Source organism: Theropithecus gelada, chromosome 9 (assembly GCF_003255815.1).
Source record: "Theropithecus gelada isolate Dixy chromosome 9, Tgel_1.0, whole genome shotgun sequence".
In the NCBI taxonomy this organism is placed as follows: domain Eukaryota; kingdom Metazoa; phylum Chordata; class Mammalia; order Primates; family Cercopithecidae; genus Theropithecus; species Theropithecus gelada.
This window is the reverse complement of record NC_037677.1, coordinates 49,836,421-49,863,152: the sequence shown is the minus strand read 5'-3', so window position 1 is coordinate 49,863,152 and position 26,732 is coordinate 49,836,421. Positions and strand designations below refer to the sequence as shown.

At 35.4% G+C, this 26,732-nt stretch overlaps 1 protein-coding gene across 6 annotated transcripts in view; it reads left to right on the top strand.

Moving 5' to 3' along the window:
• Nucleotides 1–26,732, top strand: part of CCSER2 (coiled-coil serine rich protein 2) — a 203,513-nt gene that overhangs the window by 125,310 nt on the left and 51,471 nt on the right. For all 6 annotated transcript variants that reach the window (XM_025396519.1, XM_025396522.1, XM_025396521.1 and 3 more), the window contains one exon: nucleotides 9,131–9,326. In XM_025396519.1, coding sequence (XP_025252304.1) covers nucleotides 9,131–9,326 — 196 coding nt within the window. The remainder of the gene's footprint in view (nucleotides 1–9,130; nucleotides 9,327–26,732) is intronic.

The following is a 26,732-nucleotide window of genomic DNA, read 5'->3' as shown; positions in this document are numbered from 1 at the left end:
CATGGATAGTTGAGTGTTTTTATTATGAAAGGGTATTGGATTTTGTCAGTTACTTTTTCTGTGTCTATAGAGATAATCTTTTTTTTCCGCTTTCGTTCTACTAATGTGGAGTAATACACTGACTTTTTCAGATATTGAACCAACCTTGCATTTCTTGGCAAAAGTCTACTTGGTCATGGTATACAATTCTTTGGTATGTTGTGTGTTGTGCTGGTATGTTGGTATGTTGTGTGACTCAGTTTGCTAGTATTTTGTTGAAGATTTTTTTTTTGTGTGTGTATATGTATTCTTAAAAAATATTGGTCTGTAGTTTTGTTTTTCTTCTTGAGATATCCTTGTCTTGTTTTGATATCAGGACCACACAGATTGAATTGGGAAGTATTCCTTTCACTACTACTTTTGGGAAGAGTTTGTGAAGGATTTCTGTGAATTCTTCTTTGAATGTTTTGTAGTATTGACCAGTGAAGTTATTTGGGCCTGGGCTTTTCTTTATGGCAGTTTTTTTTTATTGCTAATTTAATTTTTATAGATATTCTATAGATGTCTTTTTGGTCTTGTTGGTTTATAATGTTGTTTAAATCTTCTACTTTCTCATATATCTCTAATTGTTCTGTCCATTATTGAAAGTGAGTTGTTCAAGTCTCTAACTTCACTGTATCTTGTAGGGAAGGTGTGTTAGCAGTAAATTCTCTGTTTTTGTTTATCTGGGAATATCTTAATTTCTCTTTTATTTTGAAGGATAGTTTTGCCAAATGTAGACTTCTTGGTTGGCAGTGTTCCTTGTAATATTTCAACCCCCATGCTTTCTGATGAGAAATCAGCTGTTAATGTTATTGAGCATGTCTTCCACGTGATGAGTCCCCCCAACCCCCACCGGCTTTTTTTTCTGCATTAAGGATTTTCACTTTTTCTTTGGCTTTCAACAGTTAAATTGTAATATACCCCTCTTTTAGTTTATCATATCTGTAGTTTGTTGAGCCTCCTAGATACGCAGATTAAAGTTTTTCATCAAATTTGGGACATGTTTGGTCATTAGTTACATTCTTTCTGCCCCTCCTCACTTCACTGTGGCCACTTAACTAAGGGAATGTATGAGCATCATTCCTTGCTTGTCACAAAAAATTTGAAAAAATCAATACAAATAATGTGAAAACTACTTAAATCAGATTTCTCCCTGGCCAGAATTTGTTGTTGTTTTTTTGTGGTTGTTTACTGACTTTTCTAGACAGATTGTGTAAAAAGTCTGTATTTTAAAAAAATATTTGAAGTCTTTGCTTGGTTTGATTAGTGGTCAGCTAACGGTTGGAAGGAGATTTCATTGAATGCCTCTTACTAATAAGTCTCCCACCCTCCATCAGGGCGCTCTGTGTGTTTGCTTAGGCACACCTACAACTCCTGTAAGTAGTTTGCAACTTAGGCACACCTGCAGTCCCCGGAAGTAGTTTGCAGCTCTGCCTTGGCCTTCACTTCCTGCTTGTTCAGTTTCAAAGTCAGCCAAAGGTGGAAGATTAGGGAATTCTCTGGTATTTCCTTGGCATGTACATCTACAGCCTATACATGTATATGTTCTTCTCTATTCCCAGGACTATATTGGAGCATTTCAAAGCCTCTTGTGGACGTTTCTTTCCTCAGGTTTTCCTTTTATGATTTTTGGTCAGCTTCTTGTTTGTCCCAATTGATATTGTCATTTCAGGCAGCTGAGATTTTAAGCAGTGCACTAGGGATAAGGGAATTAATGAACAAGCTTTGAATCAGCTCAAACCAACTCCTGAGAATGGGCTTTTTCTAGGGACTGCCAGAGAGATCAGATCATAGCAGTTCTTTGGAAGTGGTGCTTTTTGGAGAGTTCTAAACCCATTTTGTCCCCCAATCTCTAGTGATTGCTGGATTTCACAGCTGCCATGCTTGTTGGAATGCTTTTGGTTCTCAAGCTACCGCAAAGGTAGGGAGATGGGTGTGGCTATTGGATAAATTAAAATGCCACAGAGCTTGCTGTTTCTCTGAGATTCAGCAGTTTTTATTGATTAAATGCTCCTTAGTTGTCGTAAGCATTTGGCTGACTTCTAGAGTTCTGAAAAAGTTGATTCTGATAAATTTGCCAGTGTTCTTAGTGCTTTAATGGAGGAATGGAGTTTTAGAAATCTCTGTCATTCTGGCATTGTTTCTCTTCATTTGTCATGCTTTATTTTTCTTTCGTTCTTTTTTTTTAAACTAATAGATTTTATATTTTTAGAGCAGCTTTGGGTTTACAGAAAAATTGAGCAAAAATAGAGTTCTCATATGCTTTCTCACCTTCCGTTAGATACAGTTTCTCCTATGATTAACATCTTGCATGATTGTATTATAATTGATGAGTCAATATTGATATTTTATTATTTACTAAAATTCATAGTTTATATTAGGGTTCACTCTGTTTTGTATATTCTATGGGCCTTGACAAACGTATAATGCCATACCATTTCAGTATCATACAGATACTACCCTTCAGATTCTGTGTGCTCCACTTACTCATCCCTCCCTTCTTTTGCTGAACTTCTGGTAAATACTGATCTTTTTGCTGTTTCTACAGTTTTGCCTTTTCCAGAATGTCAGAGAGCTGTAATCAGATAGTAGATAGTCTTTTCAGATTGACTTCTTTCACTTACCAAAATACATGTAAGGTTCCTCTACATATTTTTGTGGCTTGATATCTCATTAAAAAAAAACCCAAAAAACAAAAAAACTGGCTAGGTGCAGTGGCTCATGCCTGCAGTCACATCACTTTGAGAGGCCAAGGCTGGAGGATAGCCTGCGCTCAGGAGTTCAGAAAAAGCCTGGGCACATATTGAGTCCTCGTCTTGACAAAAAAATCAAAAAAATTAGCTGGGTGTGGTGGCATGTGTCTATAGTCCCATGTACTCGGGAGGCTGAGGTGGGGGGATCGCTTGAACCCAGGAGGTTGAGGCTGCAGTGAGCTGAGATCACCTCACTCTCCAGCCTGGACAACAGAGAGAGACTCTGTCTCAAAAAACATTACTGAATAATATTTCATTGTATGGCTGTACTACAGTTTGTTTATTCATTTACTTACTGAAAAACATCTTGGTTGCTTCTAAGTTTTAACAATTACTAATACAACTGCTATAAACATTTATATACAGATTTTTGCATGGGCGTACATTTTTCACCTCATTTTGGTAAATATCAAGGAGTACTATTGCTGGGTCATATGGGAAGCATATGTTTAATTTGGTAAGAAACTGCCAAACTGTCTTCCAAAGTTGCTTTACCCTTTTGCGTTTCCACCAGCAATGAATGAGAGCTTCTGTTGCTGCTCCATATCCTTATCAGCATTTGGTTCTGTGTTTTGAACATTAGCTATTAGGTATGTAGTGGTATTTCAGTGTTGTTTTAATTTGCAGTTCCCTAATGATAAATGATACTGAACATTTTCTGACATGCTTATTTGCCATCTGTGTATCGTCTTTGGTGATGTGTCTGTTCAGATCTTTGCTCATTTTTATTTTTTTATAATTTCAACTTTGACTTTAGATTCAGTTGCTGTATGTGCAAGTTTGTGTCACATATACATGGATATATTGTGTGGTACTGAGATTTGGGATACAGATGATCCCATCACCCAGGTAGTGAGCATAGTACCCAACAATTTTTCAGCCCTTGCTCCTCTTTCCCTCCCCTGTCTAGTAGTCCCCAGTGTCTATGTTACCATTGTTAGGTCTATGAGTACAATGTTTAGCTCCCATTTATAAGTGGGAACTTGTGGTATTTGGTTTTCTCGTCCAGCATTAATTCGCTTAGAATAATGGCCTCTAGCTATTTGCCCATTTTAAAATTGGGTTATTTATTCTCTTGTTGAGTTTTAAGAGTTCTTTGTGTATTTTAGATACCAATCCTTTATCAGATACATGTTTTGCAAATGATTTCTTCCAGTCTGTGACTTATTCTCTTGATAGTACTTTTTGCAGGACAGATTTTCAAAAAGTTTTAACATTTCCAACATCCGTATTTTCTTTCTTGGGTTGTACTTTTCATATTATATCCAAAAGACTCATTGCCAAATCCAAGGTCACCTAGATTTTCTCCCTTTTCATATTATAGGAATTTTATAGTTTTGCATTTTGCATTTAGGTCTTTGATCCATTTTGACTTAATTTTTGTGAAAGATTTAATGTCATTCTTTTTGTTTGTGGATGTCCAGTTGTTCTAGTCTCATTTGTTGAAAAGACTATCTTTTATACTCTGTTTTGAACTGTCTTTGCTCCTTTGTCAAAGATCAATTGACTATATATATGTGGGTCTATTTCTGAACTGTCTGTTGTATTCAGTTGATACGTCAGTTCTTTTGCCAATACCACACATGCCATTTTGATGACTGTAGCTTTGTATAGTAAGCCTTGAAGTTGAGTAGTGTTAGTCCTTCGACTTTCTTCTTCTTCAATATTGTTTTGGATGTTTTGGGTCTTTTGCCTGTTCTAATAAAAAATTTAGAATCACCTTGCCAATATCCTTAAAATAACTTGCTGAAATTTTGATTGGGATTGTGTTATAATATTACCACAAACATAAAAATCTGTACATTTAACTTTTAGTATAAAGTTTTTATTAATGGTCATGAAACACTAATGATTTTATGAAAACAAAACTGTGACTCAGGTTACATAAGAAATGAAGAAGAAAAGTCTCCCCACCCCACACACACACACACACACACACACACACACACACACACAGATACAAACATCTGCACTTGCTAGTCTCACCTATGAATCATGAACTTTTAGATTAGCACAAAATCACACATCTTAGTAATCAAGAAGTTCTGTTGGGAGTGGGAAGAATAAAGTTATTTGTAAGTATATGGGTGTAGCCATAGAATTTAGAGAAATTCCTTTAAAACTGCAGTAAATAATTATGCAACAATGATTTTTATGCTTGTGGGTTTAATATCAGGTTCTGGAACTGTATGTGAATTCAGTTTAAGTGGGTAAAGAAGGTTATCTCTTCAAGATTCTTTTCTCTAGTTTACACCTTTTTTTTGTATATCTTATTGATTTTATTGGCAACACTTAAAGAACAAGGTTAAATAATATCGGAGACAGTGAACTTTCATTTCTCATGCCTTTGAAACCACTGGACTCATTTTTGCCTTCGCCCATATCTCTAATGGTTCATGTCTTCATATTTACCTGCCTGTCTGGCCTCTGATTGGCCACATAAGATCTCACTTCATTAACACATGGCTACTAGCATTCTAGTGTGTTCATGCCACAGCAGCTTTGCACTCTTTGTGTTGCTTTCACTACCAGAGTTTTCTGTTAGAAATTCATGAATGTTAAAATTTATACAGAAGTACAAATTTATAAACTTAATGTGGGGAATTATGGCCAGTAATTCCCCCTTCATCTCTTATTTTTTCTCACCCTTCTTACACATTTGCCCCTGGATTTGTGTCTTTAGTCTTAGAAAGTGATTTTACCTCTCATTCTAAGATTTATTTTTTTATGTGGAAACTGCATCATCTTCTCAGTATCTGAAATCTCAAATTCTGAGATTAAAATCTTCATTATCTTTCTGTCCTGTGTTCCCGCTCCCTCCTATCTTCATAGTCTCCTTTTATTTTCTGAAAATAATCCCTATTATATATTTGTTTTCTGTTCCATCTTTGCCTCTTTCTGTCTCTAAGATTTCTCTGTTATGTTCATTTTTTCCCCAGAAAACTTCATTTGTTTCTCCCAGTAGGATTTTATGTCACTTTTAACTTATTGTCAGATGGTTTAGCAACAAATACATAGATGCAAAGCAAATGTGTCAGTATTTTAACAGTTAGTAAATATAGGTGAAGGGTATATTGTTGTTCATTGTAGTATTCTTTTGATACTTCTATTTGAAGAAATGTCTCAAGATAAAGAGGTTGGAAACTATTAATAATAATATGATAGTAAGTCATTTTTATTAATATTTACTATATATTATGTATTAGTCCAAGCACATATATTAACATATATTACCTCATTTAAGTCTTATACTAACCTAAGGAGACAAGTATTGTTATTATGCCCATTTTATAGTTTAGGAAATGAAGCATAGAGGGATTTGGTAACTTGCCCTGTGTGTTGTGTAGCTAGTAAGTAGCAGCTGAATTTGGACTCAAATGATCTATGCAGATAATATTAAAATGAATAAGATATGGCTCTGTTTTCAAAGGACTTACAATCCAATTGGAGTTGAAAAGTGTATAGGTTTCTTTAGTTGATGCTGTGAAACAAATTAAGGATCATAAAATGATAGTTTTATCTAGTTGAGGGGATCAGGAAGGGCTTCTGAAGAAAGTAGCATTTCAGTACTAGGAAAAAATAACAGGATTAATTTTGAATCTTATGGTGGAGGTGTTTGAAATGGAACCTGAGGCATATAAACTTTGTTCAATGAGCAGTAGAGAACATTGAGAGTTAAAGAAACTATGGCCCAAAGATAATAAATATTTTCAGTAGCTAATTACTGTCAGATATGATTTAAACTGAAATCTGAGGTGAGAGCTGGCTATTGTGGCTTTTCTAGATGTCAGTTCTTGGTGTCAATGAACAAGACTACTTTACTCTTCCTTAAAACATTTTAAATTTTTTAATTCCATGCATTTGGATCACATTTATGTCAATGTATGTCCATATTCCATACCTGATTCTCATGGTGTAGCCTGCAGACCAGTCTCCTTCAGTATATTCCCTTTCTAATCTCTCTCTCACTTGGCAAAATAAGAAGTACCTTTTAATTTTATTATTAACTATTCAGATTATAATTCTAAAGCAGTGCTTTTGTCATGTGACAGCTACAGAATTTTAGAATCTTGGAGATATAAGCTTTAAAAAAAATTCTAGTGGTTAAAATACGTGGTTCTTACGCATTCAGTGCAAAAATACAAAAAAAAAAAAAAAAACTAAAAAACCAAAAACTCAGATGCAAAGGAAAAGAGTACACAGTTCATTCCATCATGGAGTTTATAATTTGGGCTGAATTGCAAACAAAGTATATTGTAATAAATACTATAATGGGACACAGTACAGGTCTCTATAAAACCACCTATGGAAGTACCAAGTCCTGCCTTAGGGGATTTAAGGAAATGTTCTCTGAAGTAGTGTCAGCTAATTTAAGATGAAGAGGAATTATCTAGATCAAGTGCGCACAGTGGAGGGCAGAATGGAGAGACTGGCAAAGACTGCTCAGAGGCTGTGGGTTTGGAGGTGAGATTGTAGCATGCTTTGGGAATCTCAGGTAATTAGGTAGGAATTAAGAAGTCACTCTGAGAGAGGCAGGTGTGGTGAGGGAAGAAGCTGAAGAATAAATAGGATCCAGGCTGTCTGTGGCATCATAAGATCAACAGTTTGAAAATTTCTAAAAATCTTTTTCTTGGGTTAAAAGAAAGTCGGGCCTGAAGTACTTAATGAGAAGTAGTTTCAGAGAAAAATAATCTGGTAAAACTCTACCTCATACTGAATATTTGAGAATTCAGAGATTTGGGAATATTTGTTAAAAGCTAGAAAATTTGGTAGAAACCATATTTCTATGTTTCCAATATGGTTGAAATTTAATGCATTGGAATTTTTGCACATTTAATGCATTATGAATTTAACTTTAATCTTCATTTTAAAATAGCCATTATATTGGAGATAATATTTTTTCAGTGTCTTATATATTGAAATTTTGCTAGAAGTTCAAGACCAGCCTGAGCAACCCCTGTCTCTACTTACTCTGTGTGTGTGTGTGTGTGTGTGTGTGTGTGTGTGTGTGTGTATATTTGCGATACAGCAAGTGTGATTTCACATATATTAGAAGTTCTTGGCTGGGCATAGTGGCTCACGCCTGTAATCCCAGCACTTTGGCAGGCCAAAGCAGGTGGATCACCTGAGATCAGGAGTTCAAGACCAGCCTGGTCAACATGGTGAAACCCCGTCTCTACAAAAATACAAAAATTAGCCAGGCATGATGGCAGGTGTCTTTAATCCCAGCTACTTGAGAGGTTGAGGCAGGAGAATTGCTTGAACGCTGGAGACAGAGGTCACAATGAGCCAAGATCGTACCATTTCACTCCAGCCTGGGTGACTGAGCGAGACTCCATCTCAAAAAAAAAAAAAAAAGGTTCTTGTCACAATTTAAGAACCAACTGGAATTAAAGTAGCCATTTTATATTGCTGTAACTATGACTTCTGGTTAAAATACTTTGGTTAAAATATTTTGCTTTTTACTCCCATGAAACACATTACTTTTTTTTCCTTATTTGGCATGTATGTTATTGTATGAAACTGAAGGGAAATGTAAAAAATTTTAGAGTAGATTTTTTTTTTTTTTTTTTTTTTTGAGACAGAGTCTAGCTCTGTCGCCCAGGCTGGAGTGTAGTGGTGCGATCTCAGCTCACTGCAACCTGCACCTCCTGGGTTCAAGGCATTCTCCTGCATTAGCCTCCCAAGTAACTAGGATTACAGGCGCGTGCCACCACGCTTGGCTAATTTTTTGTATTTTTAGTAGGGACGAGGTTTTACCGAGAGTAGATTTTTTTAATGCACTGTAAGATTAGGAAATACGCTGTATATATAAAACTTTTACAAAAGCTTAAATAACCTTTATTGGAAAACATGCTTTATTAGTAATATAAAAACAAAAAATTCGTCTTAACTGCCTGTTGGGACTTTCAAGAAATGGGAGTCCAAGGATGTATACAAATTGAGAGTTAATGTTGGTAGCATTGTTATGGGGCTAAAAAAGGTGTGCAATTTAAGAGATTAAACAAAGTTAAAAACTGATGAACAACAGTCATTGCAGAAAAGGAAGAATAAGTTTAATTTTTTCAGATAAAGTCTTTCCAGAGGATTTTGTTTCTATCCCAGTTCCTAAAGAAGGTTTATTCTTCCAGTATGTAAAATACACACAGGATGGGGGATACAGAAGATAATTGTTTTAATAAACTAGAGCTGATTGCACCTTTTGTGGAAACATATCAGTGACTGAGGTGAGTGCAAGTCAGAGGCTTGGTGATAATGATAAGTGATTTGTAATAATCACTGCAATAATTTCATTATCCTTATTTCTTTCTGAGATTGTATTGTGTATCTTTTCCCTCCACCTTCTTCCCTTCCAGAGGCTCTCCCTATAGAGAATCTCCTTTGGGTCATTTTGAAAGCTATGGAGGAATGCCCTTTTTCCAGGCTCAGAAGATGTTTGTTGATGTACCAGAAAATACAGTGATACTGGATGAGATGACCCTTCGGCACATGGTTCAGGATTGCACTGCTGTAAAAACTCAGTTACTCAAACTGAAACGTCTCCTGCATCAGGTGAGTACATAATGAACATTTCCAGCTCTGATATTTTGAATTGCAAAATGGATTGACTTTAGTTTTTTTTTTTTTACTTGGGTTCCTAATTTTTTTTAGGTTTCTGTAGAATAATGCTTATAAATAGTATATAATAGAAAGTTTTGTGGAAAAAAACCTGTGGGATATTACATGAGGGTCTCATTACACAGTCCCTGGTATTCACGAGTTGTATGATACTTGGTAAGGCAATCTCTACTTCTGTTTCTTTATTTTCATAATAACTACATTGTAAGATTGTTGAGAGAATTAGAAATAGTAGTTGTAAATTGGCTAATCCAATGCCTGAAACAGAGTAGTTATTCAGTATTCAGGGGCTGCTACTATGATTTGAACTAAGTGACAAATAAGAAACAACAATTTTTGCTTTACATAATGGTAGTCATATAATTCAGTTTTTGTTGGGATCTTCACGTTTAATCTTCTTTTTTTTTTTTTTTTTCTGAGGAAATCTAGACTCATAGCAGTGCTGTCACTTGGTCACTTGTCCAAAGTTCACTTGTCCAAAGTCACAGGATAACGATGTCGGATCCTGGCATCTGATTCAGTAGCATTTAGTTTGTTTAAGCATTTAGCACTTACAGACAAGGTCAGATGCAAAGCAGAAAATCAAGGAATAAAATACTAATTTTAAGTCATAGATACCTTTCATTTGGTTTTAAATCTGTATTAGTACTTTGTACAATAGCCAACTTTAGCTTAAAACTACAGTTAAGAAAGAACAGCCTGACTTCTCTCTGCTGCTCAGTTTGCTTTCTGTCTTAGAATTCCTGGTGGCCATCAAAACAAAACATGCGGTATGTGGACATGAAAGGCTAGTTGAAGTGAAATTTGGCTCCTGTGTTAGAAATGATGGTTAATGTAAATATTCTATTAAAGTCAGGTAAATTGTTTTCTGTTACTCAGGGATTTTCTGTACTACTCCTCTCCATTCTTGTGGATATTTGACTACTGTTTTGAAAAGAAACTTTTCTGTACTAAAGAACAAAAGAGTAGAGAATCCTTTTTGGATATGGGATTGTTCAACTTCTCTTGAGGCAGAAATAAATTATATGATTGAATTATCCAGACATTGAGCTCACAGCCTAGTTTAACTGTAACTAGAAAATAGACATTGGTATATAGTGTTTTTCTGCTGGCTGGTCTGGGGAGATGATTTTTTTGGTTAGGAGTTTTAGTGTCTAAGGGGAGAGGTGGTAGGGAATGGTGGGAAATAGGTAAAATATGTCAAATATCCACTGTGAGCCAGTCATTGTACTAGCTATACCACGTACCATCTTTTGTGTTTGGTTGTTTTGTCCTGAATCATGAAGCATGACTAAATATCAACTAATAAGACCAGGCCACCTCTAATAATGAAAGAAGTAGCATAATTCAAGTAGTAGTAGGTGAATTTGTAACCAATGATTGGTACTATAAAAATAAAAAAGTGTTTTTTGAGGTTCTTTGTGTAAAGTTGTAAATGGTTCTTTTCTGTCATTATGGCCTCTGAAATCTTAGGTACTACACACGGATAAAATTGACCCTATTTTTTGTTATGTGATGACAACAAAATTATGAGAAGAAAATTGTAAAATCTTTTTAGGTCATCTTTAAAGTTTCCCAAATGCTAATAGAAGTTTAAAGATGACTGAGTTCAAAGTTTCGTGTCATTGCCTCTTTAAATTTGTTTCTAATGTGACTGAATTAAAAAAATCAATGTGATACGTATATATACTTTTCAAAAAAAAATTCATACACTATTCAAAGGCTTAATGAAAAAACAGTATGTCTGGCCCCCTCCCCACCTCAGTCAACCTGTTCTCATCTGAACAGGTTACTGTCCAAAGCTTCTCTAGAGCTGTCATGCAGGGACTTACTTTTTCCATAATCTGGGACTGGATCCATTCTTTCTATAGCCATGTCTTCTTTCTTCCTAGTTTATTCTCTCACTTTGCTGGAATATATCTTTAATTTACTTCCTAAGAGAGGATTAATGAATGGCATACTGTTTTGGTTACTTCATTACTGAAAATCTCTTTATTCTGGTCTCACATATGATTGATATTAATAAGTTTCATTGGTGTGAAATAGTTTTGTTGCAATAGAAGAGAGTTTTCCCTTAGAAATTTGAGGGGATTGCTTTTCTAGGATCTTATTTAGTCATTGAATGGTCTACTACATTCTGATCCATTGTACGTTGTGTTTTGCTTGTTTTTATCTCTGGGATACTTTTAATCTTTTATTTCTAGCATTCTGCAGTTTCACAGTGATGTCCTTAGATTTGAGTTTTGTTGTAGTTGGTTGGTTATTTTCCACTTAATGTTTTGGCAGTTATTAGGCTCTTTGGAGATTAATATAGTGTGAAATTTTCTTGTTATTTTTATGATTATTCTCTTTCCTTTATTTTCTCTGTTATCTTTCTGGAATCTTTAGTAATCAGAAACTAGAATTTCTGAATTGAATCTCCTCACCTTTTTATTTTTTCTTATACATTTTTCTTTTTCTTTGGGTTTGGTTATGTTTCCTAGTGTATTTTCTCGACTTGATATTCCAGCTCTCTATTTTATTTAACTGTTTATCTTGGCAATCATATTTTCAATTTCCAAGAACTTTTGTATATGCTGTTCCTTATTCGTATCATTCAACTGTTTTTTCAGGAACTATGGTAAGTAGAGAGTTTCTGTTTGTTCTGTTTCATTTTGTTGAGAATTCTTTGATTCCCTGTATTCTTTCTCTTTTTAAATGGTCATTTTGTTCTTTATGCTTATTTTGATTTCTCTTTCTTTTGGAATATTTCTTCAAATTTATAATGATTCTTTATTGTTTATTCAGGACTTTGTACATGGGCCAGGCTTGTCAACTGGCTGGTTTTACTTTATGCATACTATGGATATCAGTGGACCCTCAGCATCTACTGAGTGAAGGGTTTTTCCTTCTGAGGTGGTTGTAATTTATCCAAAGAAGAAACCTGATTTTATGTTGGGAATAAAGTAGAATACTGGGAAAATGTTCGTTTCTTACACAGACTTTAAATTCATTCCCACATTTTTAACCGTAAGGGGTCATAAATGTATGTTTTTCTCTATCTGGCAAAATGGGTGATAAAAGAATGAGAAGAAGATAAATTCAGAAGGTTGGACATTCAGTAGGAAAAGCAGTGAGATCTCTTTGGCTTCTCATTGTCCTAAAAAGATGGTGGGGGAAGGTGATGGTGCTACATTAAAAGAAATGTAAAGAACAAGTAGATACAGTGTGAAATTGTGAATTGTATATTGATTTGGACAGATCAGCTGTAAAGGACTTTTTGGATTAGTTGGGAAAATTTGAATATGGTCTGTATATTAGATGAGATGGAAATTTACTAAAATAGAAAGGGGAGATTGTTGACTGAAAAAAGTAGGTTATAAGGCCATATGTACGTTATGATCATTTATCTATCTATATTTACATCTGTATGTTTCTCCAGAGGGGTATGCTCTAAGGTGTTACTAGTGATGATTCCTGGATGGTGAGAATGTAATTTCTTTTTTGTGTGTTTTTAAAAAATCTGTGTTTTCTCATTTCTAATTCTCCACACATTATTGTTTCTGGGGGGAAAAAAAGGGTTTTTTAAAAGGTATGTGTCTTACTAGTGATCAGTTAATTAACTGAATATGTTAAAAATATAGGATGCTCACGCTACCTGACTCCAAACTATACTACAAGGCTACAGTAACCAAAACAGCGTGGTACTGGTACCAAAACAGATATATAAACAAATGGAACAGAACAGAAATAATGCCACACATTTACATTTACACGTGTTTACAACCATCTGACCTTTGACAAACCTAACAAAAACAAGAAATGAGGAAAGAATTCCCTATTTAATAAATGGAGTTGGGAAAACTGGCTAGCCATAGGCAGAAAACTGAAACGGGACCCCTTCCTTACACCTTACACAAAAATTAACTCAAGATGGATTAAAGACTTAATTATAAGACCTAAAACCATAAAACTCTAGAAGAAAACCTAGGAAATACCATTCAGGACATAGATGTGGGCAAAGACTTCATGACTCAAACACCAAAAGCGATGGCAGCAAAAGCCAAAATTGACAAATGGGATCCAATTAAAGAGCTTCTGCACAGCAAGAGAAACTACCATCAGAGTGAACAGGCAACCTACAGAAGGGGAGAAAATTTTTGCAATCTATCCATCTGACAAAGGTCTAATATCCAGAATCTACAAGGAATTTAAACAGATTTACAATAAAAAAAAATCAAAAAGTGTGCAAAGGATATGAACAGACACTTCTCAAAAGAAGACAATTATGCAGCCAAAAAACATTTGAAAAAAACTTCATCATCACTGGTCATTAGAGAAATGCAAATTAAAACCACAATGAGATACCATCTCATGGCAGTTAAAATGGCGATCATTAAAAAGTCAGGAAACAACAGACGCTGGAGAGGATGTGGAGAAATAGGAACACTTTTACACTGTTTGTGGGAGTGTAAATTAGTTCAACCATTGTGGAAGACAGTGTGACAATTCCTCAAGGATCTAGAACCAGAAATACCATTTGACCCAGCAATCCCATTACTGGTTATATACTCAAAGGATTATTAATCATTTTGCTATAGAGACACATGCACACATGTTTATTGCAGCACGGTTCACAATAGCAAAGACTTGGAACCAACCCAAATGCCCATCAATGATAGACTGGATGAAGAAAATGTGGCATATATACACCATGGAATGCTATGCAGCCACAGAAAAGGATGAGTTCATGTCCTTTGCAGGGACATGGATGAAGCTGGAAACCATCATTCTTAGCAAGCTGATACAGGAACAGAAAACCAAACACTGCATGTTCTTACTCATAAGTAGGAGTTGAAAAATGAGAACACATGGACACAGGGAGGGGAACATCACACAGCAGGGCCTGTCAGTGGTGGGGTGGGTAGGGGAGGATAGCGTTAGGAGAAATACCTAACATAGACGACAGGTCGATAGGTGTAGCAAACCACTATGGCACGTGTATACCAATGTAACAAACCTGCACGTTCTGCACATGTATCCCAGAAGTTAAAGTATAATAATAATAATAGTAATGTAGGATGCTAGAGAAGAGGCAGAAGAAATAGATTTAGAGCAGGTTGTCAAGGACCTTGTGTGCCATAAAGGTAGCTGGGGCATTGTTCTGTTGGTAGTAGTAAGCCAGACAAGTGACTTGGCCACATTGTTATTTTTTAAAAAAATTACTGTAAGGGATTTGTAGAAAGTGAATAGCAGAGGGAGTGACTTAAGTCATAATATTTAGGAGGCTGTTGCACACAACCAGATTTTAGGCTAAAGTCATTAAATTTATTTGGACATTCTTCTAGGTTCTCCGATATACATTATCTCTAGTCTGAAAAGTAGGTGAGATTGGCTTCACCCTCATAATTGAAAGGGGTGAGGCTCAGAAAACTAATCAGTAATAAAACCAGGATTTTTTTTACCCTGATCTATATGACTCCAAGGCCTGTTGCACATAGTCGTGTTTTAGAAGATACCTTGTGGGACAGCAGGGAGAAGAGAGTGTGAAGGTAACCTACAACACTAATTCTACCATCATTCTGTGTCGCCTTAGCCAAACCCAAGCAAAGGAACCTTTGTTTTATTAAATAGTACTGTTTAAGAGTTCACTTGAAAAAAGTTCTCACTGCACACAAAATTTTAAAAATTGTAAACCATTATATTTGGCCTTTGATCTATTTTTTATTTGTTACTTTTTTTTTTTTACTTGTTAAATTAAGGTTACTTTATAGTTTAAACATCTCTTTTGTGTACCTCATACTACTCATCACAACATCATTATGGGATAAGAAGGACAATAGTAGTAATTCCATTTTAATGGTCAGAAAACTGAGACCGAAATTTGACTGTGTTTTGCAAGGTCACCCAGTTGCGTATTAATGTAGAATGCATTTTAAACTCAGGGCTTTTGAATTATTTTAGCTTAATACCTCTGTATAGTTTATTGCCTGATTTAGAAGTTTTGAATAAGAATTTTGATCCTGACATGAAGAATGTGGGGACATGATGAAAAGATAAATTTTTGTGATATCTTGTCTCTTTAAGTCTCTATACCCTGTTTCAAAAACTTCTTATCCAAGCATAATATACATACAGAAAAGGGTATAATTAATAAGTATTTATCTTAATAAATTTTCAGAAACTGAAAATACCTGTGTAGCCAGCATCTAGCAAGAAATGAAACATTACCAGAACAGAAGCCTCTGCCCATTCTCATGGTGGCCAGTGGATTTCTGAAAATATAGATGAATTTGTCTGTATTTGAACTTTGAAATGAAATGAAATAATATAGGATATACTTGTTTTACATCTGGCTTCTTTCGCTTAAGATTATATTCATGAGTCATCCATTTTCTGCATCATTCTCATTGCTGTAGAGTATTCCATGGTGTTAATATAGCAGTTTATTTCATTTGTTTTATAATAGATATTTGGACAGGTTTCGTTTTTTGTTGTTTATTATGAACAGTGTTGGTGCTGTATTCTCGTATGTGTCTTTTGGTGAACATATGTATGCATTTTTATTGTACTTATAATACATTATATTATATACAATATTAAATACAATATAATGTATTTTATTGTATTTCTATTTTATTGTATTTATTGTATATATAAGTGGGATTGCTGGGTTAGTTATAAGTTAGGTAAATATTCAGCTTTAGTAGATACTACAAAGATTTTCTGAAGTAGTTATACCCACCCACTCTTTCCCCATCTCATTTCTTTTCATTATTTTTTGTTTGCTCTTATCACATTCCGTATCTGTTTTGACCTTGCAATAAGAAATGAAGAATTTAAGATGGAGTAATGGAAAGGCATGCTGATACTTCTTCCTAACATTTTATTTACATTGCAAAATATTTGATTCCTATGATTTATGTTATGTCTACTTCAGGATGCTTGTTTGGGGGATAAAAATAAAGGAGTATATAATAGTGTTTTATGAACTGTCACATGTGATATATAAATGTTTAGTTTCATTATTCTCTCCCCTCCAACGTTGAGAATAAAACCAATAATTTTTCCCTCACATAATTCTCTGGTTCACTGTGTGTGGGGGCAGTGCGGGTAGTGGCAGTGGTAGGTGATGGAATATTAGAAGTGGCATCATCCTAAGTGGGGTTTACCAAGAGCTAAGAGGCGACTGAATGATTGCCACGTGGTAACAAAGAACCAAAGAAGAGCCAGAGCATGCATGTTTCCCTATTCCCATATTTTTCTCATCACTCCAAGAAAAAAGGAGTTTATGAAATATTCATAATAAGAATATATGCAACATAAGGGTTCAGTTTAACTTAGAATGTGAAGGAGCTAGTACTCTTGACCACCCCGATTAAGAAATAAGACATTAATAAGCTTCCTGTGTGCTCTTTCCTGATTGCAGTACCTTTCCTTTCCAGAACCTAGAGTTTTCCCTCTCATTTTTACCATCTGTGTTTGTATTTCCATGAATATAAGGTTTGCCTCTTTTTGAACTTTATATAAATGGAATTATAATTCCCCTAAGACTTCTTTCATTCAACATTTTTTGAAGGTTCATTCATGTTTGGCCCTACTTCATTAATTTTCATTTCTCTATTGGTGCTCCAATCTATGAACAAACCGTAATGTCTTTGTCTGTTTTACTCTTGATGTCCATTTTGTTTGTTTCCAGTTTTTTGTTTTTTGTTTTTTGTTTTTTTTGACTCTGACAAATAATATTCCTATGAACATTTTCCTGGTACAATCATGAGAAAGTTGCTCTGGAGTATCTAATCAGAATTGGAATTTCTGAGTCCTGAAGCATGGAAGTATTTTACCCTAGAAAATCCAAACTGTTTTCCAAAGTAGTTCAATCTTTTTTACTCCCCTCAAGTAGTAGATATTGTTTTTCTTTGTTTCACATGTATGCAAACTTGATATTATCCAACTTATGAATTTTTGTCATGTGGATAGAATATAGTGACATTTAATTGTGGTTTTAATTTGCATTTCCCTGACTAATAAAGTTGAACCTTTTTGTATGTTTATGGAATGTTTGTTGCCTGATCGTGTCTTTTGTGTGTATGAGAGAGAGAGATTTTTGTATATTCTAGATGCAAGTACTTTGTTGGTTGTAATGTGTTGCAAATATTATCTTCTGTTGTGTAGACTGCTTTTTCACTCTGTGATATCCTTGGATGAAAAAAAGTTCTTAGTTTTTAATATAGTGAATTTATCAGACTTTTTCTTTGTGGTTTGTACTTTTAGAAATCCTTGTTTGAAAATCCTTTCTTGCTCTGAAGTCATAAAAATATTCTATTCTTTTCTAAAAAATTAAGAATTTTGACCTTCACAATTAAATCTCAAATAACTTGGAATTGATTTTGGTTCATTTAAGGTATGAGATAGAGGTCCACTTTTATTTGTTTTTATCTGTGGATGATCAGTGGATTCAGGGCTTAAAGTATGAAGAGTTCATTCTTTTGTTTTGTTTTGTTTTTGTTTTGCTTTGTTTTGTTTTGTTTTGTTTTTTTGCGACAGAGTGTTGCTCTGTCACGCAGGCTGGGCAGTGGCGCAGTGTCGGCTTACTGCAGCCTCGACTTCCTGGGCTCAACCGATCCTCCCAAGTAGCTGGGACTATAGGTATGCACCACCACACCCAGCTATTTTTGTTATCCTGCTGAGATTCTGAATCCCCGTGCATGGCTGCTCCCACTCTTCCGTGTACCCTTTTCTCATACTACTCCAGTTCTGACTCCTTGTCAGCCCATTAGGCTCTGATATTCCATGCCAATCTCCATCTCCAGATGGACACCTTCTCACTCTGCTTGGCCTCTGACACTGCACGTCAGTTGAGTCTACACATGGATTCCCTCCTTACCCATTTTGGGTCTGAAACCTGGGATTGGGCCCTTTACTCATTATCATGCCTGAGCTCTGGCAACCTTTGCCAGGCCATCCTGTGTGTGGATATCCACCTCACTCTGCTTTGACTTTGATAGCCCATGCCAGGCTGCTGATTATGCACATACACTCTATTCTTTCCACTTAAGTTTGACTCTAATATCAAGCTGTTTCCCCACCCCTCATGGATGCTGTTTTTACTCCTTTTGGGATATGACATATATTGGTAAGCTGCCTCCCTGTGGAGACATGCTCTTTCAACCTGCTTAGGCTCTGAAATTTCCTGCTGGGCTTTTGGGGTGGAAACCTATTTTGCCGTGTCTTACCTAATGGCTTGTTAAGAAAGGGATAGGAAGGTGAAGAGGAGAATTTTTTTAAAAAGTATCAACTTTATTGAGACAGAATGTACATTCAAATAAACTGCATCCATTTTAAGTGTATAGTTTGTTTTGATGAAGATATGCAATTGTGTAATTACCACCACTTTCAAGATATAGACCATTTCTGTAGGTGATAAAGTTCCTTCATTTCCCTTTGCAGTCAGTTATTTCTCAAACCCGGCCCAGGCAACCACTATTTTGCTTTTGGTTCTAAAGTTTTATCTTTCTTAGAATTTCATCAGAATGGAACCATATGAAGTGTACTCTTTTTGTTTCTGAATTTTTTACTCATCTTAATGGTTTTGATATTCATCTATGGTTTGCTAGTATTAGTAGTTCATTTCTTTTTATTGCTGAACAGCACTCTATTCTACATATATGTACCACAATTTTACTTTTATCAATTTTTCTGTTGATAGACATTCAAGTTGTTTTTAGTTGTGGGATAATTGGGATCATGTTGAATCTCTACATTTCAATGATGAAAGTTAATAGGAATAAGTGTAATTAAGAAAAATCAGGCCAGGCTCGGTGGCTCATGCCTGTAGTCCCAGCACTTTAGGAGGCAAAGACAGGTGGATCACCTGGGTTCAGGAGTTCAAGACCAGCCTGGCCAAAATGGCGAAACCCCATCTCTACTAAAAATACAAAAGTTAGCCAGGCATGGTGGCATATGCCTGTAGTCCCAGCTACTCAAGAGGCTGAGGCAGGAGGATCACTTGAACACGGGAGGCAGAGGTTGCAGTGAGCCAAGATCATACCACTGCACTCTAGCCTGGGCAACAGAGTAAGAGTCTGTCTGAAGAAAAAAATCAGAATAGACAATTCCAAGGTGGAGTTTGGGTTCAGGCAAATTTTCCTACTTGTACAATCTTGGAAAAGTTGTTTAAACTCTCTGTCCTGCAGTTTCCTAGAAGAGATAATAGAGATTGTAATAGCTCTTACTTCAGGAATTTTGTGAAGAATGCATGAGGTAATTCCCATAAAATGCTAAGGTAGGGCCGAGCGCAGTGGCTCACGCCTGTATAATCCCAGCACTTTGGGAGGCCGAGGTGGGCAGATCACCTGTGGTTGGGAGTTCGAGACCAGCTTGATCAACATGGAGAAACCCCGTCTCTACTAAAAATACAAAATTAGCCGAGCGTGGTGGTGCATGCCTGTAATGATCAGGAGGCTGAGACAGGAGAATTGCTTGAACCCAGGAGGCGGAGGTTGCGGTTAGCTGAAATCGCGCCATTGCACTCCAGCCTGGGCAACAAGAACAAAACTCCATCTCAAAAACAAAACAAACAAACAAACAAACAAGCAAAAAACACATTAAAATGTAACACAGTATCATGCATAGTATCTTAAAATGCTAAGCATATTATGCTGATAGTATTCTAAAATGCTAAGCATAGTATGCTGATGTATCAACATAACCTGATACATGTAATACAGTTAATGCACGTTAGCAGTTAATAATAGCAGCTACCGTAACATAAAAGTCAAGGGTTTTTAATTGCTCACAATTTTATGTAGCTGCCCAGAAAGCTAATTTTATTTACTTCAATACTGCATTTGTTTAGTTATTATTATTCTGTCAGTACCAAGGATCCAAGAGAAAAATAAAGAGGACACAGTTTTTAACCTGTACCCAGTACATTGTTCTGAAAACTATAGGTTAAAACTGGTTAGTGGGTCTTAAAATGAATTTTCATCATGACTAGAATTTTTGGTAATGAAGTAAAACAGTATAAAACTATCAGAGGACATCATATGTAATAAGGACAAATACTTTTTCATGAAATTTGTTTTTAGTGAGAGAGATACATGTATATCTCTCTATATTATACACATGGATATATGCATACACATGTAAATACATACCTATTCATGTATATATGAACTTGGTTGTGTTATAAAATGTATTTTTATTGTGGATCATGTCCCCACCCCACGCCCCAAAATATAAAACTCTATTCTAGTAGATAAACAATACTCCAAGGCCAATAAATCATAGAGCTGGGACTTCAGTAGTAAATAAGGCAGCTATCACTGTATAAATAAAACATTAAATTAGCAGTAAATTTACTGAGAGACATTACGGTGCTTTATAAACCTGAGAAACTTTGTGGAAACCATTTATGTTCTATGGGAAGACTAAATATTATAAATGCTACAGGTATTAAAGTAGTAATCAAGATAGCTAGCTTATAGTCTAGGGGAATATACATGTATTAAATTAAATAATTACAAGAATGATGTGTTGCAAAGGATAACAAATTAGATGTTGTAAAAAGATTGTGTAAGATACAATCTGAGTGTGTAATAAATTGTGTGTTGTATAAAGATTGTATAAAACACAATTTGAGTGTATGGTGTGTATCTACAGTTATTCTCAGTACGATTTATAGATTTAATACAATTGCAGCCAAAATCACAACAGCTTTGTTTTTGGAATTCATCAAAATGACTCCAAAATTGGAAACACCAAAGGATAAGATTTGTGTACATTGAAAAGGAGAAAGGGGAGAAAACCCTTTTGAGGAGGATATAATACTGACACAGATAGACTCTTAGAGCAATGAAAGAGAATAGGAAACATAGAAATATGTGCTGAAGTATTTAGTAAAAAATAATTGGATATAGAAAGGTTTTTTTGTTTTTGTTTTTGTTTTTAAAGAACAGGGTCTTGCTATGTTGCCAATGTGGAGTGCAGTGACTATTCACAGGTGTGATCATGAAGTACTGCAACCTCAACTTCTGGCTTCAAATGATTCTCCTGCTTTGGCCTCCCAAGTAGCTGGGACTACAGGCATGTGCCATTGCGTCCACCTGCATATAGAAAGATTTTTTGCAAAAGTTACTGAGGAAAATTTATTAGTTTAGGAAAAATTAGTTTCTTATACTGTAGCAGAACACAGATGGCTTGAGGAGTTGGATATTTTTAAAAAATCAAAATGTAGAAAAATTAGTAGAAATTAGGAATATCTTTAAGTGCCAAAACAAACCTACAGGAAGGGATATCTGGGTTCAGATATGTACAGATGTAACAGATACGTAAATATGTAGGTTCAATAAAAAATGTAAACAGAAAAAAATTTGTAAATACTGTTTGCTTAGAATATTATAAAGGTTCTATTTATGTATAACAACATTCCAGTTAACTTGGATGCCAGATAGATATGTTTTTTATTTCAAAGTGTCTTTGCCCTGACCATCTGTGAGGATCACTTCACCTCTAAAGCACTTATTAAAAAATGGTATTTTGTAAGTCTGTGTTTTTAAAATCCTCTCAAATGTAGCTTGAATTAGTAGATTTTAAATCCCACTGTTGAATTTTACATTATTACTCAAAAGTTATTTTTAGTGTACATTCTGGACTGTGTGATGTGATGTGATTATTCATCCATATACCTTTGTATTTAAAAAAGAAAAACAAACTTTTGAAAAGGAAAGAAAGAAAACATCTTTCTCCTCTTCCTCTGCTCCCTTTCCTAGGATGCCTCTTGTGATTATGTTGTAGCATATCTGAAACACAAGGCAGCTTTGTTGACATCACTGATGATGCTTGTTAGTAGGGACTTGTCAGTGCTGCCAAACATTTTTGTTAGTCATTTCAAGTATCCATGTCCATTGCAGCTGCTCTGGAACTCATAGGAAGATCTCAGTTTTTGCAAACTCATGGAAGAATCACCTGGGTAAGGAGTTTGTTACAGGGTTTTCAGCAAGTTAACATGTGGAAGAATTACAGTACTAGAACAAAAATTTACTGTTGTGGTGTGTCAAAAAAGAAGAATGGAAGATGGTTTGCTGACAATAGTCCTCTAATGCTTTTACAATAGAGAAAGGTTTATCCGTCTTTAATAAAATGCTGATAATATATTAGCATCCTAATTGCATTTAGAGTTAAGAAATTCTAACTAGAACCTGTAGAAACTGTTAAAACATTTCACCTAGTAAAGCAGCCCAGAATTCCTAGACAGTCGGTTAACTATGAATTACTTATTTTTTGTTCAGTTGCTATGGATTTTTTGTACTATTTTTGCTTCTGTGCATTTATTAAATATGTTTATGCAAAACACTTGGAACAGTACTCAGCACTAGTCAATAAATGTTAGCTCTTTAGTATGTATAATGTGAAACATGAAAATTGAATGCATGAAGTTATTTCTTCAGTATTTTTTAGAAAGAGTATGTTTTCTATTTTATGATCCCCTCCGACACCGCCCCCACCAAATGTTTCCTAATTTTGGCCTAGGCACTTTCATTCTAGTCATGGATTAATAGAGAGTAGTAACCATTGGTTAGTGTCAGAGTTATTAGGGGGGTAACTAATTTGATTCAGTTATTGTTATATTCCTAATCTTTAAGGCTCTTGTGCTTTAATGGAAATAATAGCTTTTTCTCTTTTTGATCTCCTAAATTCTGGACTGCTAGAGTGTTTAATAAAAAGGAGCAGAATTTTTTGAAGCATGTTAATACCTTAAACACTAGTAACTCTTAGTTGTCTTGGGCTATCCTATGCATTTATTTTATTTCATTTTTTTTTCAGTTTTAAAAAATAATAACTTGGTATGTGGGGCTTTCACTTAATTTATGTCTAATTTCTAATTTTTTAATTGATCAGAACAGTATATTTCTATGATATAAATTCTTTGGAAGGTGTTAATATTTTCTTTGTGGGCTAGAACAGGGTTTGGAAAACTTTTCTTTAGAAGATCACATAGTAAATATTTTAGCCATTTTGGGCAAGACACAAAATTGAGGCTATTATGTAGATAAAACATCTCAAATGCAACCATTTAGAAATGTGAAAGCATTCTTAATTGTAGTAAAAAGAGGCAACTGGCCAGATTTGTCGTGTGAGCCATAGTTTGCACAGTGTGGTCAGTTTTTATGATGGCTCTGTTTGTTTGAATAGAATATATGCTTTCTGTATCTTAGGCAGCAGTATGTCTATTATATCAGGCTTGTTAATTGTACTATATATATCTTGTTTATCCTTACTAAATTTTTGCCTTTGATGTGTGAATTTCTCAGAGTAGTGTTAATCTCCTGCTATAATTACACATGTCTCAATTTCTCCTTTTAATGTCCGTTTTTGTTACATTTTCAGGCTATTGTATCAGGTATATATACATGTTTATGACTGGTACATCTTCTTGGCAGATTGGTCCTCTGATTACTAATTAGAATTCTTTGTTTATCTTTTTTAATACTTTCCTTCGGTAATGCTACCCTGCTTCTCGTGTTATAATAATATTGCTATTTCAGCTTTTTGTGGGTGCGATTGTTGAGATTTATCTGGTGTTTTTCTCTCCTTTTTGTTTGCTTTTAGCTGTTTTTGATCAAATCTTATCTTAGGTTTTTAGAGCTGCCAAAGCAAATTACCACACCTTGGAGGCTTGTATCAATAGAAGTTTATTCCATCATAGTTCTGGAGGCTAGAAATCCAAAATCAAGGCGTTGTCATCAGGGATTTGCTCTGTCTGAAGGCTCTGTAAGAGAAACTTGCGTTTCTTCTACCTTCTAGTGGTTACCAGCAATCCTTGGCATTCCTTGGTTTGTAAATGCATCTCTCCAGTCTCTACTTCCATCTTCACATGACCTTCTCTGATTGCATTGTAAAGGCCTATTTTCAAGTAAGGTCATATTCACAGGTTATGGATGGGCATGAATTTCTAGGGGGGACATCATTCAAGCTAATGCATTTCTATTGAGATGTAATATATACAGTAAAATTCATCCTTTTGGTGTACAGATTTTTTTGACAGTTTAATACACGTATTTTATTTAAATAAATCCTCTCATAGGAAATGAAGAATTCATTGCCTTTACTTAGAAGAAGGCTATGTAAATAGCTGTCAAATTTATATATGCAGCTCACCAATATTTCCTTTTTGGCAACATCTGTATTTCCACAATACAGTTCCCAGAAGGACTTCTAAGTCTCAAAATTCTGTCTCCTTTGATGTACTTCTCTCTTGGTTACACCCAGACTTTATTAATGATTTGTTTCATATCATTATCTCCTTCTCCATATATTTTCTTTAGAATATTCATCAATCCCTCACTAGCATCTGTTTCAGTGTCATAGGAGGGTTTCTCCTTGTAATTGATTTTTTTTTTTTCCACATAATCCCCACGTGTTGTGGGATGGACCTGGTGAGAGGTAATTGAATCACGGGGGAAAGGGTTTTTCCCATGCTGTTCTCATGATAGTGAATAAGTCTCATGAGATCTGATGATTTTATGAAGGGCATTTCCCCTGCACATGCTGTCTTGCCTGCCGCCATGTAAGACATGCCTGTGCTTCTCCTTCCGCCGTGATTATGAGGCTTCCCAGCCACGTGCAACTGTGAGTCCATTAAACCTCTTTTTCTTTATAAATTACCCAGTCTCAGGTGTCTTTATTAGCAGTGTAAGAACAGCACTCTTTTTCAACCTGAGCCAGGTAATCCCTCCCACATTGTGTTTTCCACTTTCTTTCTCTTCTTTTTTTATTTTTATTTTTATTTTTTGAGAGTCTTACTCTGTCACCTAGGTTGGGGCACAGTGGCGCAATCTTGGCTCACTGCAACCTCCACCTCCAGGGTTCAAGTGATTCTCCTGCCTCAGCCTCCCAAGTAGCTGGGATTATAGGTGCCTGCCATCACATACGGCTAATTTTTGTACTTTTAGTAGAGACGAGGTTTTGCCATGTTGGCCTGGCTGGTCTCAAACTCCTGACCTCAGGTGATCCGCCTGCCTCAGCCTCCCAAAGTGCTGGGATTACAGGTGTGAGCCACCACACCCAGCCTTTTCCACTTTCTTTCTGCATAAAATGAGAACTGTATCAGTCTTGACTTTTTTTGAACTACCTTCCACAGAAATGGGTTTCAGGAGATTGTTCACAATCATAGAGTAACTCTTCCCACTTAGATTCTTTTTACCAAAAGATCAAATGACCTCGCTGTGAAATGCACCTGCACATTCTCAGTGGGAACTTGATGAACTCCAGTTAAGGTAATGTGGATTTTCACAGACTTATCTGACTGATCCCATCCATAATTACTGGTTTTCACTGTATGTCCCGTTGTAACAGGATCAACTACAGCAGCTGACTTTTCATTATCAAGAAGTTCTGCTTTCTTCTATGATTTCTGTTGCATCTTGTTCTGGATTTCTGTCTCAATTTTGGATTTTTCACCTGTAAGGGCATTGTGTACTCTTTTCCTAGTATCCTTCTCCAGCAACACCTTTGCTTCTTCTAGAGATTTTCTGTAGCTCTTCCAAAGTCTAAGTCAGGCTGCGTCAAACCAAAGGCCCGAGCTGTAGCCACACGGGGAGAGAACAGGAAATGCCATGCTGAGCCCTTAAACCAAGCACAGACCGCTACCTGCATGAATTCAGTGTACAGTTTTATGAGCTTTAACAGACAGTTGTGCAGCTATTACAGTCACCTCCCAGAATTCCTTATTTTCTTTTAAAGTCAATTTCTACACCCACTGCTAGCTCCTGGCAACCACTGATATGAAAAGGTTGTCATATAAATGGATATGATATAGCCTTTTGAGTATAATATATAGCCTTTGAGTCTGGCTTTTTTTACTTAACATAATGCAACTTGAAAAATTCATTTATGCTGTACCATGTATTAGTAATTTGTTTCTGTATATTGCAGTTAGTGTTCTATTTTAATGCTACCAGTTTGCTTATTCATTTGCCAGCTGAAGGGTATTTATGTTGCTTTCTAATTTTTTTGCAGTTACCAATAAAGCTGCTGTAAACATTTGCTTACAGATTTTCATGTGAGCATGTGTTTTCATTTCTCTATGTTGTGTCTGTTATTTTCCTTCAATTCACAATATTTTCTTGTTTTTCTTGAGACTTCTTCTTTGACCCAAGGATGATTTAGAAGGTTGTCTACTTTTCAAGTGTATGGAGATTATCTTTCTGTTATTAGTTTCTACTTAAATTCTCTTATATTCAGAGAGCATGTGTTTGGTGTATTTTTTGTTCTTTTAAATTTGGCTTCTCAAATCTGTAGGTTTGTGTCTTTCACCAAATTTGAGGTGTGTTTATCCATTATTTCTTGAAATATTTT